The sequence below is a fragment of the Squalius cephalus genome (genome assembly GCF_949319135.1).
Source record: "Squalius cephalus genome assembly, chromosome: 15".
NCBI classification, from domain to species: domain Eukaryota; kingdom Metazoa; phylum Chordata; class Actinopteri; order Cypriniformes; family Leuciscidae; genus Squalius; species Squalius cephalus.
The window spans coordinates 31810072-31823299 of record NC_137136.1 but is presented as its reverse complement, the minus strand read 5'-3'; the positions used below and the strand labels follow the sequence as shown (position 1 = coordinate 31823299).

At 38.1% G+C, this 13228-nt stretch overlaps 1 protein-coding gene across 1 annotated transcript in view; it reads right to left on the bottom strand.

The window, feature by feature from the left end:
* The window catches only part of bckdhb (branched chain keto acid dehydrogenase E1 subunit beta), a 70902-nt gene extending 59389 nt beyond the window's left edge, over positions 1-11513 (bottom strand). Inside the window, exons 1-4 of the mRNA XM_079894101.1 lie at positions 11259-11513; positions 9427-9504; positions 6995-7063; positions 849-982 (exon numbers count right to left, since the gene is read on the bottom strand). Coding sequence (XP_079750227.1) covers positions 849-982; positions 6995-7063; positions 9427-9504; positions 11259-11451 — 474 coding nt within the window. The 5' untranslated portion in view covers positions 11452-11513. The remainder of the gene's footprint in view (positions 1-848; positions 983-6994; positions 7064-9426; positions 9505-11258) is intronic.
* Between the last annotated feature and the right edge of the window lie 1715 nt (positions 11514-13228).

Sequence of the window (13228 nt, the reverse complement as noted above, 5' to 3'; positions counted from 1 at the left end):
TACTCTCTTCCAGACCCACTGAATGTGGGACAAAATGGGATGTGACTGATTCTGTTGGGCTTATTTAGCTGTGATGTATGCTATGGGTGTGAGAGGGGAGGACACCACGCTTTCGAGGTGGAACCACGGGGGGGCTCTCTCAGGGGGTAAGAGCGTGCCATATGCCTAATGGTGAACGCGTACTGGTAAAAGAGCAAGTTGGGCACTCCTCCTCTGTCCACTGGCCTCTGCAGCTTTCGCAGGTTCATCCTGGGGCGTATGTTATTCCATAAATTATTACAAAGTTGATCAAATTGTTTGAAATAGCGCAAAGGAATTCGGACTGGGAGAGCCTGTAGCAAGTAGTTGAATTTCGAAGCACAAATCATTTTAATGATGTTTACGTTGCCCTACATGGAGAGATATGATGGAGACCACCGCTCTATATCAGCCCGCAGTTTGTCCAGTAGGGGATCAAAGCTTGAAAGGTGTGTTTTAAGTTTGTTAACATTTATCATTTATTGTCAAGGCATTTGATTTAGTTGATTATACTGTAGTTAATATGGTGATGGTGAATGAGATGTTAAATGTTAGTTTAAATAATATCTTTATTTATATTAATCTATATTTGTTTTGTTTAAATCTATCTTTTAAAGATTATCAACCTATTGCTTCTACTACTGCTTTTGCCAATACCTCTGCAAATAGAAGTGAATAAAATAAAACAGTAAAGCTCAATGAGTTGTCCTCTTGCATTGTTCATAGTCTGAATGCCATCTCAAGTTTGGGCAGAGCTGAAACTAAATTCTGGAAAACCTGACAATCCATGATGGTGTTTATAAAGAAAAGCCCCTTGTAAACAAGCTCACCTGATCAAACGCTGGGTAAATGTAGTCGGCGAACTGAATCTCAGCTATAGCGGTGGCTCCTGCAACAGCTGCACCGATCCCAAACCCCACAATGCCTTGCTCACACAGCGGGGTGTTAAATACACGGTCCTTACCTGTGAAGAAAAGGGTACATGTCAACCTACTCTGGACTTACCAGGGCTCTACAGTGCGACTAAACATGTCGGTGTGCGACCATGAAAAGATATTTAGGCGCACTTGTGCGACTGACCCGATCGAAAGCTAAAAACTACAACTCCCAAATGCCTTTACACGTACGTTATGCATCAACAGTGATGTTTCGCACTGCGATTGGTTGCTTTTAATGCCAGTCAACCAAGCGGCGCGGAAATGTTGAGACGCGATTGGGGAGGCGACAAATTGTCTTGTGTTGGGATAAAGAGTATCACATTTTACTTTAAAAGTTCTGTCTCAAATGAGGCAGAATGGAGTAGCTTCGAACAAAAAGAACAAGACGTTGAACAAGAACAAGATGTTGGCGCTGTTGTTCCTTGTAAGAAGCAGAAAATATCAGTGACAGGCAGTGTTCGAACTATACCGTGTCCTTTGGGGGAGGCCATTTGTTTTGTTTTCCAGTGGTTGGGAGGGGAGGGAGGGGAGGGAGGGTGTTGGTGCGCCTTACAATGACTTGCAAAGATACATAACAGCTGTATGCACTACTTGCTTTATGCAAGCACTATATAGGATAAATCACTATACAGGATTTTCTCTATTATACTTCATCGACACAAATTGATAGGGCAAACAGTCACCCACAAATATAAATAGGCTGTCTTTGAGTTCACATGAACAACGGTTAAATTACTCGTCAGGCTACAGAAGAATACCATAATTCCTCCGTTCAATTAGGCCTAAGACATCGCGAGTCACGCAGACCTATAACAACCCAGCCACATTTTCAATTGGGAATAACATGCCTTACCTTAACAGAACGGATTTCAAGGACTTGAAAGATCAATGGCCTCCAACGTTTATATTTTTTTTCTACGAATCTTTGAGTTAACGTACTAAACATGATTGGATTTTGCACCGCAGTGCCACCACACCTTGATGCTCATGACACGAATAGCATGTATACTATAGTTATCTTTATTGAAGTGAATTAGGTTTAAATCACTGACATGCATGAATGAACGATATTTTTGCTAATTTACACATAATGATCCACGATGATCACCTTACACAAAACTGAAATTGCACGTCAAAATAACACAGTCAATATTTTTTGAGACCCCCCAAAATTTCACAAATCACGTTTTCAGGGGAGCCCATGTCTTATTAAGGGGAGCCGAGCACCCACTAGCTCCCCCATTCTGTTATCATTTAATATATTATTAATTTATTATCATTCTTTAATCTTTAGAACACACTTGAAGGTATTTTTAATATTATGGGTGTATAACGTCATTTGGGTTGGCAAATGGCAGAATTTTTATTTGTTGGTGACTGTCCTTTTAAATACATTTGAGGACTACACTTCAGCATCTGTGCATTGTGCTTTTGTGCATATGAAATGTATGAATTTATGCATGTTTGTGTTTTCAGCCAGTGTAATTGTTTTTCTAAAACTGAAAATATTAAATGTTTATAAGGTAAACTTCTGTCACACGCTATGTGTCTGAATTCTCTTTTCTCATGCTCTGTATACTTGTGCATGTTATATGGTGCACAGTAATACTGTGTCATTTAAAGAAAAAAAAACTTTCAATTGTCTGTTCTCCTAAATCTTTTCAATTAGGAGCACAAGTGCTCCTAATAAGAAAAGTTACCGTAGAGGCCTGCTTATACAAGGCAAAATGAGTATGTTTTTTATTTTATTGACATCTTCAAAACCAGCGACAAGATGCCAGCTACAAGCAATTTGTCAACACCAAATGTGAAAATGGGCCATGACGCAACAAGGAAATTACAAATCACAGCCAAACGCTGCAGATGAAAAGTTAAAACTCAAAAGACATGCCTTGTGTTTTCATGACCACCATGATTCAGCTTTTAAGTGATATTTTTATGTTTTTTACATTAGTAGTACAGGGCAGGACTGAACTAATAAAAGCATCAACCTCAAAACATAAAATCTGCTGAAAATATATATTTTTTTTCATAATTGAATTGGATTGCAAAACAAAACAGGGCAAACACACAAAATCAGGGAAACACAAAAACACAGCCTGTTTTTCGCCTCCCCTTTGATGCAACAGAACCACATGAAATGGCTTGTATATTTAGAGTGGAAAGTTATTTTCATTCAAATCAAAGCACATGAGCGTCTCCTCCTCTGAACCTTCGCTAAAACATGACTCTACTGAAGACGTAATACCTCTGTGAAATCACACATGAAAACATTTTTATACAGAATAACAGCGGTTAAAGGATTGTTCTGGGTTTAATTCAAGTTAAGCTCTATAGACCCAGCGGTCACATGCTGCTGATTACCACACTAAACCAGTGAAAATAGATGGTTCCATGAAGCTTTAAAGGGGACCTTTTATGCTTTTTTTTTAAAAATTTGAATGTTTTTTACATTTTCAACTTTCTTTAGTGTGTAATGTTGCGGTTTGAGCATGAATAAGGTCTGCAAAGTTACAAAGTCCCTCCAGCGGAGGTTATTCTCTATATCAGTGTCAGTGTTTCTGAACTCCCTGAAACGCCTCCATTGTAGCCTTGAGTTTTCTTTCGGGAACGAACACGTCAAAATATTCCTAATTTAAATAATTAAAATGCAAAATAAAGGGGTGGGGCCTGGGTGAGTTAGTTAGTAGTGTGTTGAAACTGGCGGTTATGGTAAGGGACGAGACATTTCCCAAACAAGCTCGAAGTGGTTGACCAATCACAACACACTGATCCAGCTGACCAATCACAACACACTGATCCAGCTGACCAATCACAACACACTGATCCAGCTGACCAATCACAACACACTGATCCAGCTGACCAATCACAACACACTGATCCAGCTGACCAATCACAACACACTGATCCAGCTGACCAATCACAGCACACTGATCCAGCTGACCAATCACAACACACTGATCCGGTTGACCAATCAGAGCACATAGTGCTTTTCAGAAGGAGCAGCTTCATAAAGAAGGAACTGAACAGAGCATTACTGACAGCGTGAAGAGAGGAGCTGCAACAATGTGAAGAATAATGTGCTTAGTGAATAAGACCCATTGTTTTGGTTGTGCTTTGGCGCTGCGTGACTGTGGTTGAGCATGGTTCTCCTACTGCTCATAAAACATTCACTGCTTGGCTTAAGAGATACAACCAGTCAAGCTGACTAGCTGAAGAAGTGACTGTAGATTTAGCTATTAATAGACACAGGACTAACTGGAAAATAAATTACAGCACAGCGCTACAACAATGAACTCAGTTTGAGAGCTACATATGGCAATTTATCCATTCAATAAATACCTTACTCTGCGTCACTTTTGACAACTTCTCAAAATCCCTCAGTTCTCACCATCTCCGAAAAGCCAAGCCAATGTTGATTCTTGTTTTATTACGAGCTCTTTTCTCCAGCAGACTCTCCTCTGTTCGCCGTTTGTTTAAAACAGGGGATTCCTTGGAGGTTTGAGATTTAGCTGCTCCATGTCTACCTTTCTTATATTTACGGATATGACGAGACACGCACGGGCGAGTGACGCAAGTACGCAATTTCCCACGAAAACCATCCCACTAGATCTAAAATACAAACATTTATAATAGGCTTAGCATAGTGAATTAGGGCAAGACAAAAATTGATATTGATAATGGATTGATAATGTCTTGACTTAAAAAAAAAATAGCGTACCCTTAACAAAAACACAAGGTGCACATTTCTGCTTTTAAAGTCTCCAGAATGTCTTGCCCCATAAACCTTTTTGCTTGTTTTTAGAAACTGAGGAACAAGTCAAAATGATTTTGTCTGGTCACATGGGCAGATCATAATGTATTAATTCAAACCTTGAACAATTCTTTAAGAAATGATGCAAAAGACGACGAGTTTGCTGGTTATTTCAGAGTTTTAGTTTACTGTAAGATATCGGTCACCGTCCTTGAAATGAACCGTCTTTGTTGAATAAGGTATTTTGAGTAAGGTATGCATTCAACAGGCTGGCGATGGGCATTTCAGAGATAATACAGTATTTACCAGCCGCAGTCTGTAATCCACTTCACAGAAAGCAATTTAAAGCAGATTGCAGAGCGAAGGAGCGGACAGCAGTGGCCCTGCATTACGCCCCTGTGTGCGTCACTCCACGCGCTGACCTGTGCGCGGGTTACCGGCACCGCACGGGGAAGAGGGCACAGACTCTCTCAAACGAGTGGCATGAAAACCCTGTTCCCGTCTAACGAGTCAGAATGGAAAATAATGATCCCTCTCAAAGGTCAACACCTCTGACGTCAATAACACACAAAAGGCACCCACGCGGCAGGAGACATATTGGAGTCGTGGATCTGTGTTTATTTCAAAACATCACAGAGTGCCTCTATATATAGAGCTTCTGGCCAAAACGAGTGGCAAACAGCAGATGTGTTTTTTTAATCATTACCATAATGTCTGTTTTCCCCTTCCTTAACTGAATATGCCACTCTCGTTATGCAGCTGCATAATTTTACTATTTATGGCTTATGAAACCTGTAGAGGGTGTTCTGTTCAATCTGAATCTGCTTCATTTACTCCTCCACAATTAATGAAGCTGAACAAATTGAATGAGAGACATGAAATGCACAAACGTTCATCCTCCTCATGATGATGTTCTACTGAAAGTGATTTTAAATTTGGCTCAAAGGAGCTTGAGCAGAGAAATCCATCCATGAATATCCAGAGGAAAAAACAGTAATCAATGTCAAATGCATAAATCGCACCACATTATGAAACAAGCCAGTTACGACAAAGACAACCTGAGTCAATGATTATTTTCTCTATTAAACAAGTCAGATGTTTTTTTTAAATTAAAGGAGCTACATGTAAGAATTCTCATGTGTTAATTACTTGTTTATTGCCAATGTGTGAACATCTTGTAACGAGACTTTCCCCGACTTCCTAGGTTGTCTATGAAAGACTGTGGACTGATTTTTATGGGCTGGTTTTGCTGGGAAAATAAAAAGGATGTGACGTTTACACACTTGTCTATCGTCTCAAACACTTTATAATCAAACTAACAATATTGTTTTTTATCATTTACAGTCTTTTTAAGATGAACCTTAAGAGAGTTACACATAAAAAAAAAAAAACGATTTTTTTAAAATGTGTTTAAGTCTCTCTTACACTGACCAAAGCTGTATTTATGTGATCAAACACAGTTAACAGTAATATTGTGAAATATCACTGCAATTTAAAAGAACTGTTTTCTAGTTGAATATATTTTAAAATGTAATTTATTCCTGTGATCAAAGCTGAATTTTCAGCATCATTACTCCAGTCTTCAGTGTCACATGATCCTTCAGAAATCAGTCTAATATGATGATTTGCTGCTCAAGAAACATTTCTGATTATTATCAATGTTGAAAACAATGCTTTATATTTTCATTGATTTCTTTTATTTCTGGATCTTTGATGAACAGAAAGTTCAAAAGAGCATTGTTTATTTTTTGTTTCGCATATGTTAATATTTTGAATTAGATTTTATTTTTATATACTGTAAATATAAAATTTTAGCTTAAGTTTTTGTATATTTTAGCCATTTTTATTTGTTATATTTTTATTTTTTATGTCTATATAGATTTAGTTGATATAGTTTTTGTTATTTTATTAAACAAAACTAAAAAGTTGTTTATATATTATTTTAATGTTTATTTTATTTCATACAAATCAATATTTTTGTTATGGCTTATGTTTTATTTGGTAATATTTGATTATTCTCCCAAAAAGTAAGACATTTTTATACAAAATTGGGAAAAACAAGTTTGCAATTTATATTTCCAAATCAATAACTGACACCCCCCACACATACTTGCTTACTCTTTACTGTGTGTAGGCATTTTTTTAAGTATGCAGTACTTAAGCAAGTAGCCAGAGCTTCAGCCAGGAGCGCGACAGTGCCGCCATCTAGTGTGAGAACAGCGAACACACAGATGAGGATCTTTCACCTCATGTGACCTACGAGCAGACATGAGAATATACTCACCATATTTATCTCTGAGGCCGACGGTGCATCGAAACACTCCACCAAACGCCACATCCTCACCAAAAATCACTACGGGAGAAAGACATGTAATATTAGCACTTGAGACCTTTCAGTTATTGTCAGTTAGATATAAGAGAATAAAGCCTCGTTCAGACTGTCAGTCCAAATCAAAATTTTGTGAATATCCGATTGGAATTCAATCATATTTAGCAAGTGTGAACGGCAACAAAAAAGAAAAAATCTGTTTCAAGCTTCATTCATATGTGGTTTAAATCTCATTTCTTAAAATCCATTTCAGTCTGACTGCTGTGATCGGATTTTGTGCATCATATCTGCCCAAATCACTTTCTCACACATCAGACGTCATCGCGTGTCCTTAGACGATTACAAATCACTGTGTGCAATCTGAAGTTTGACCTCATATCCCTCAAACACAGGCTCTGTTTACTCCTGGTATTGAGATGCGTTTTGGTCGATCGGATCACAAGTAGACGAGGGAGACACATTCCCGTTCACACCTGCTGTTTTAATCCGTCTCTTTTGTCCACTTCCGATCACTTCTGTCCTGATTTCTTCAAGGGGAGGGTCTATGGGCGGGTAAACGTATGCATTTTTCAGATCTTTTGATCTAAATGGACAAAATAAGCTCACGCAATTCACATTTGATCGTGACCGAAGACGATGGAAAAACATACGGAGAGCATCAGCTTTAGTTTCTGCTCTGACAGCCGCAAGATCAGCCGAACGCTGTGAGTGTGTGTTAGAAATCAGGAATGGTGAGAGAATATTGTGCTTGGTACGTTTTTCCTCTTCAAACAAAATTTGGGTCTCCAACCGACAAAGTTTAAATCCCGTGTGGCTAGAGCTCTTCCCATAATGTTTATGCATCTGGGGCCGTATTCACAAAGAATTGTAAGGCTAAAAGTAGCTCCTAACTGGCGAATTTAGGAGCAACTCCTAAAAATAATGGGCGTGTCACTCGTAACTTTAGGACTCCTAATTTTTTTCACTAAGAGTAATTCACGAAGCATTTTAGCCCTAAAAGTAGCACCTAAGCCTGAGACAGCTTAAAAGAAGTCGAGAGGACTCCTAACTTACTAAGACCTTCACAAAACGCTTTTTGTGGCATTTCACGTTGCGATGTTTTGAAATGCATATGCGGCGCTACAGGAGCTTCCAATCGCGAGGGAACAATTCTGCATTGTAGGCATAACTAGGGATGCAATAACGCCACCAACAACAACCAAAACTAGGCTACTCATTGCATGTAAACTAATTGTAACGTTTCATTGTGAATCAAATTAAAATGTTCTTCTCTTTGCAAACGTATAGGCAGAGGCATATAGTGACATATGGATTGATGCAATATCTTTGCAACATTATTGAATTAATCTGTTTCATTAGGCTACTAGGCTATTTGTTTTGCCTTACTCTTTATTCATTTAGGCTATTTATTCAGTTATTCATCATCTTCCGTCCTTCGCACTACTTGTGTAGCGCACGCATTCTCAGACCTGTCACCTGTCACTCATCATCGTAGGGGAGGTGTTTGGAATCATTCCCGCGTTACAATCATCAGCCAATCAAGGTGGTCACTTCAGTCAAGCTCGTGCATGAGTAATGACGTCATCCATAGCAACGAAGACTCACTCTTAGTTTAGGAGTTGTCATTTTTCTTTACTAAGAGTAGGTCTGAAAGGCGTTGTGAATAACTTTTAAGAGAAAACTCCTAGCTAAAATCTTTTAGTGCGATATAGGAGTTCTCCTAGTGGTAAGATAAAATGCTTTGTGAATACGGCCCCAGGTCAGTAGACGGAGAGTAGACGGTCTTTTGTGGCTGTTTGAACACATTCGACCACATGAGCTTCTTCTCTTCGAAAGCAATCCGGTCGAATGCGTTTTCTACCTCTGGAAGTGGTTGAAAGTGGACAAGCTTAAAGCATTTTAGACCCCGTTTAAAGTCATCTACTTGTGATCACAAAGTGCATCTTAATACGAGGTGTAGACAGAGCCAAAGTTGAGTCCCACACGAGTCCACCATCACTCCTACTCAGCCTGGTCTACACACACACACACACACACACACACACACCTCTTTGAGACCAGCAGAGACGGCAGCACAGAATAAAGCCGCTCATGCCAGACTCCTGTGCTTCGGCCATTGCTTCATTAGACGTGGTAGTCCAGTGCCGTAATGTAAGACAACACTACAAACCCCTCCATGTTGTTTTTGGCATATGCCCACCAACATAAAGGCATTGCCATAGAAACCAACAAACATATTCCAGAAAACATAAGAGTGCCATGGGACACACAAATCACATCTCTGAACAGTTGCGATTCATGGTGTGGACAGGCAATCATTTAGATCAGACTCCAACTGGACTTGGACTGACAGTGACCGAAGGCTAACAGAGAACCTCTGCTCGTACCTGCGGTGGGATCACTGGCAAGCGTGTTGTCCAAGGCACTGGTTACTGACTGGAATAAATTCATCTTCTGTGTGGGGCCTGCGGAGACAGTTCAAGTCAATCACACAGTAATGTCTCATGTTTCATAACAGCTTTAAACACATATTCTTAGATTTTACTGCTTAAAGAGGACCTATTATGCTATATGCTATTATTCTTGGGAATAATCTATTTTGGGAGAAAAAAAATTAAAAATTCAAATATTTTGCATCTCTCGCAAAACCTGTTGTGACAAACACAAGTCCTTTTGGCCTGCTTATAGAGACCAATTTATATAAAGCTCATCTTGAGGAGAAGTGGGTTGTAGCTCGTTGTCTACGGTACTATGATTGTAAATAGGTGTAATTTGTGTTTTAACAACGTTTAGCTCACGAGTTATTGATCCAGGAAGTTTGAATCTGTAAATATATTGCCAACTTTACTGAGCTCCCTGATTGTTTTTTTTTGTTTTTTTATAAGCGCTCTATTGTTAAGGTACGGAGCTCTGAAACACTGCCAGCGTAACATTAAACAGGAAGTGTTTGTCCGAGGTTTTGCAAGAGAACGCAAGTTTTGAAGAAAAAATAAATTCTCCCAAAATCCCAAATACATTTTTTCCCCCATTATGTCCCTTTAGGGGCTCCGTAGATTAGAATTAGAATGAATACACATATATTATATATATATATATATATATATATATATATATATATATATATATATATATATATATATATATATATATATTCATACCAGGAATACGAATGCTATTTGTGGATCTATGCATTTATTCACTAACGTGAAGAATCTCAAGACTAACAATATGTTATATATTATAGATACAGTGGATGTAAGAATGAAACTATCACATTAAACAAGAGCTCTCAATGTACTATTGAAATTGATTTCTGTACATTGCAAACGTGCGTGGTTGGAACTACAGCTCGGGTTATGGTTGAATGCATTGTTTCTTGTTAAAATGACATGTGGACTTTAATAGATCATGCTATTATAATTAGTATTAATATAATAGTATTGTACAATAAAGCACGCTAACAGCTTTATTAGCATGTTATATGTTTGACAACAGTTTTTCTAACCCTAACTGATGGAGTGTGTAGCTTTTCATTTCTTAGACCACCATGTAGGAAGACTCATCACGGCCATATTCCAGGGTCAGTTTATTAACAAAAAGAGCATGCTGATTTTTTAGCCTGGAGAAATTTTAGCCTGTTAAATTTTCCTTTACAAAATTTTAATTAATAAAGGGAACTTTAACAATATGTTTTAAAAGTCAGTTCATAAAGTGGCCCAATTTAGCAGATGAAGGCATAGTTTTTGATAGTTCCTTTTATTAAACCAGTGCATTAACTTCAAAGAATATCTATGAATACAACTAAACATGCAGTGTTTTTAATAAAATATGTTCTTTAGGATGATACATCTCAGCATCTTTTTATATACAGACCAGACACCAAGGTATATCAATCATGATCCCTTACTTGACCTTAGCAACTAATCAAATGGCCTCACATTATATGTCAAGCACTATTGTGGTCACGGTTTACAACATCATGCAACTATAAACAAGCCTGACAAGCCAGTTTCCCCGGCGCTCGTTTCTTTCAAGTACTTCCAATGGCTCAATACGAGTTTACATTGTCAAGTATGTATATATTGATTTCGGTTATGATTTATTTGGCTTATTATGAATATGAATTAATGATGGGAACTTTTAGAGGTGATTCACAAGAACAGTTCACTATCTTGCCAGTATTGCAGAGCTACTGTAAAGTGTAAACAAGGGCATTTACCATACTGAGTAGTCACCGGGTCAGGCTGAAAGGTGAAGTGCGCTGCGTGTCTCCTCTGTGTTTTCGGCTCGGCTGTGCAGTCGGGAAAGAGTTTAAGCAGAGTTAGTCCCAAACTGCTGTGCACGCCGCCGGTTAACCCGGTTAATGAAGACTTAACGCCTGAAGTTCTCCAGAAGAGCCGCGTCGCCGCCATGTTTGCGCTGGGGACCAAGCAGAAGCTGCGCGCTGACGTCAACACTCACATGGACTCCTGCTGCTCTGATTGGCTGACCGCGTGGGAGGAGATTTGATTGACAACCCACGTGACATACGGCTGCCACGGACACCCCAACATGATCATCCTCGATCGTAAAAATTTAAAAGGCATCTATATCTGTCATAAACACCCAATGTATACATTGAAATATTAATATTATACTTTTAAAATTTGATTCTATTAAGTTAAATTATTTTCTACTCACTCACTATAGTAATGTACTATGTATTATCGATTTTATTTAATAGATCTTAATTTTTTTAAATCACATTTTACTCTTTTATTTTTTTAAATTTAATATATTTATTTGTTAATATTAAGCTTATTATTTTTTAAATTTGTTTTTCTCTAGATGTTTCCACAGACCCCGTAACTCCCCAAGTTTGAAAACCCCTGACCTGACCTGACCTAGACAGCATTTTTGGTCATGACAAAAGTAAAACAGCCATAATGTACTAATCGTAACTGATCATTAAACATAATGTGAGTTTAGAATATTACAATTCACAAACATACTTGACAAATAAATCCAGAATATTTGGTCTTAATCTGAAAAGTATGTTTATTTGTTGATTCAGTCATTACTGTTGGGAAGTTTATATTTTGGGTTGATATTAAACAGGAAAGCATATTAGTTGTTTTTATTTTATCACAATATCACAAACTTCTAAAATGGTTTAATTTCAAACAAAACATTTTGGGGAAAATAATATTGTTTATTTTACTGGTATTGTATTGGGAAATAACACTGAAAACGGTCATTATGGTTTTGGGGTCCACAATATCCCTTTCCATCCCATTTTTTTAATATTTCTTTAACAAAAGTCCTTAATGACATCACACAGGAAGTGACATCATCTTTGGTAGGAATACAACAGTCTACACAGATCCCTTTCTCAAGGAGGCATTCAACGCTCTTAATGCAAAATCAATCAATATCCATTTTAATGGAGATCTATAGAGATGATGATACAGAAGCCTGTTTTTATCATTATTGAGCACTGAAACGTAACCTTGCATTCTGATGAAATGGTGTCATACTGAAAGGGTCTTATGAGATATTAAATGCACTGAAGAATGAGATGGCAGTGCAAACAGGTTAAAGGGGTGGTATAATGCCCTTTTCACAAGATGTAAAATACGTCTTAGATGTCCCCAGAATGTATGTGTGAAGTTTTAGCTCAAAATACCCCACAGATATTTGTATGTAGCATGTTAAATTTGTCACTTTTTGAGGGTGAGCAAAAACACCTCGTTTTGTGTCTGTCCCTTTAAATGCAAATGAGCTGCTGCTCCCAGCACAGGGGGCGGAGCTTCAAGAGCTCGTGTCCTTTTACCTCACACAGACACGCACTGAAAATTTCAAAAACTTTTAGCCTTTTATGTTCAAACCGGAGTCAGACAATGATGGAGAGACTCAAGAAGAAGTGACAACATGTAGAAGCATCAGGACATTTCTGAATGGTTAGTTGATGAATTGATGTTGTTGATGTGTCTATCTTCTAGTCATTAGCATATTCTGTCTTGATGATCTATAAATCGCATTCCCGGGGCGGGGTTTATGTAAATTTTAGGGTTTGTGATGTCACTAACCCGGGAGGAATGTCGTGTAGTCTCTACCAGCCGTTTGTTGGAGTCCTTAAAAAGCAATTTCTTTAAAATAAAATCTCCCTTTGCTTTGAACTTTGAGTGTTGTAACTTTGCAGATGTTGTT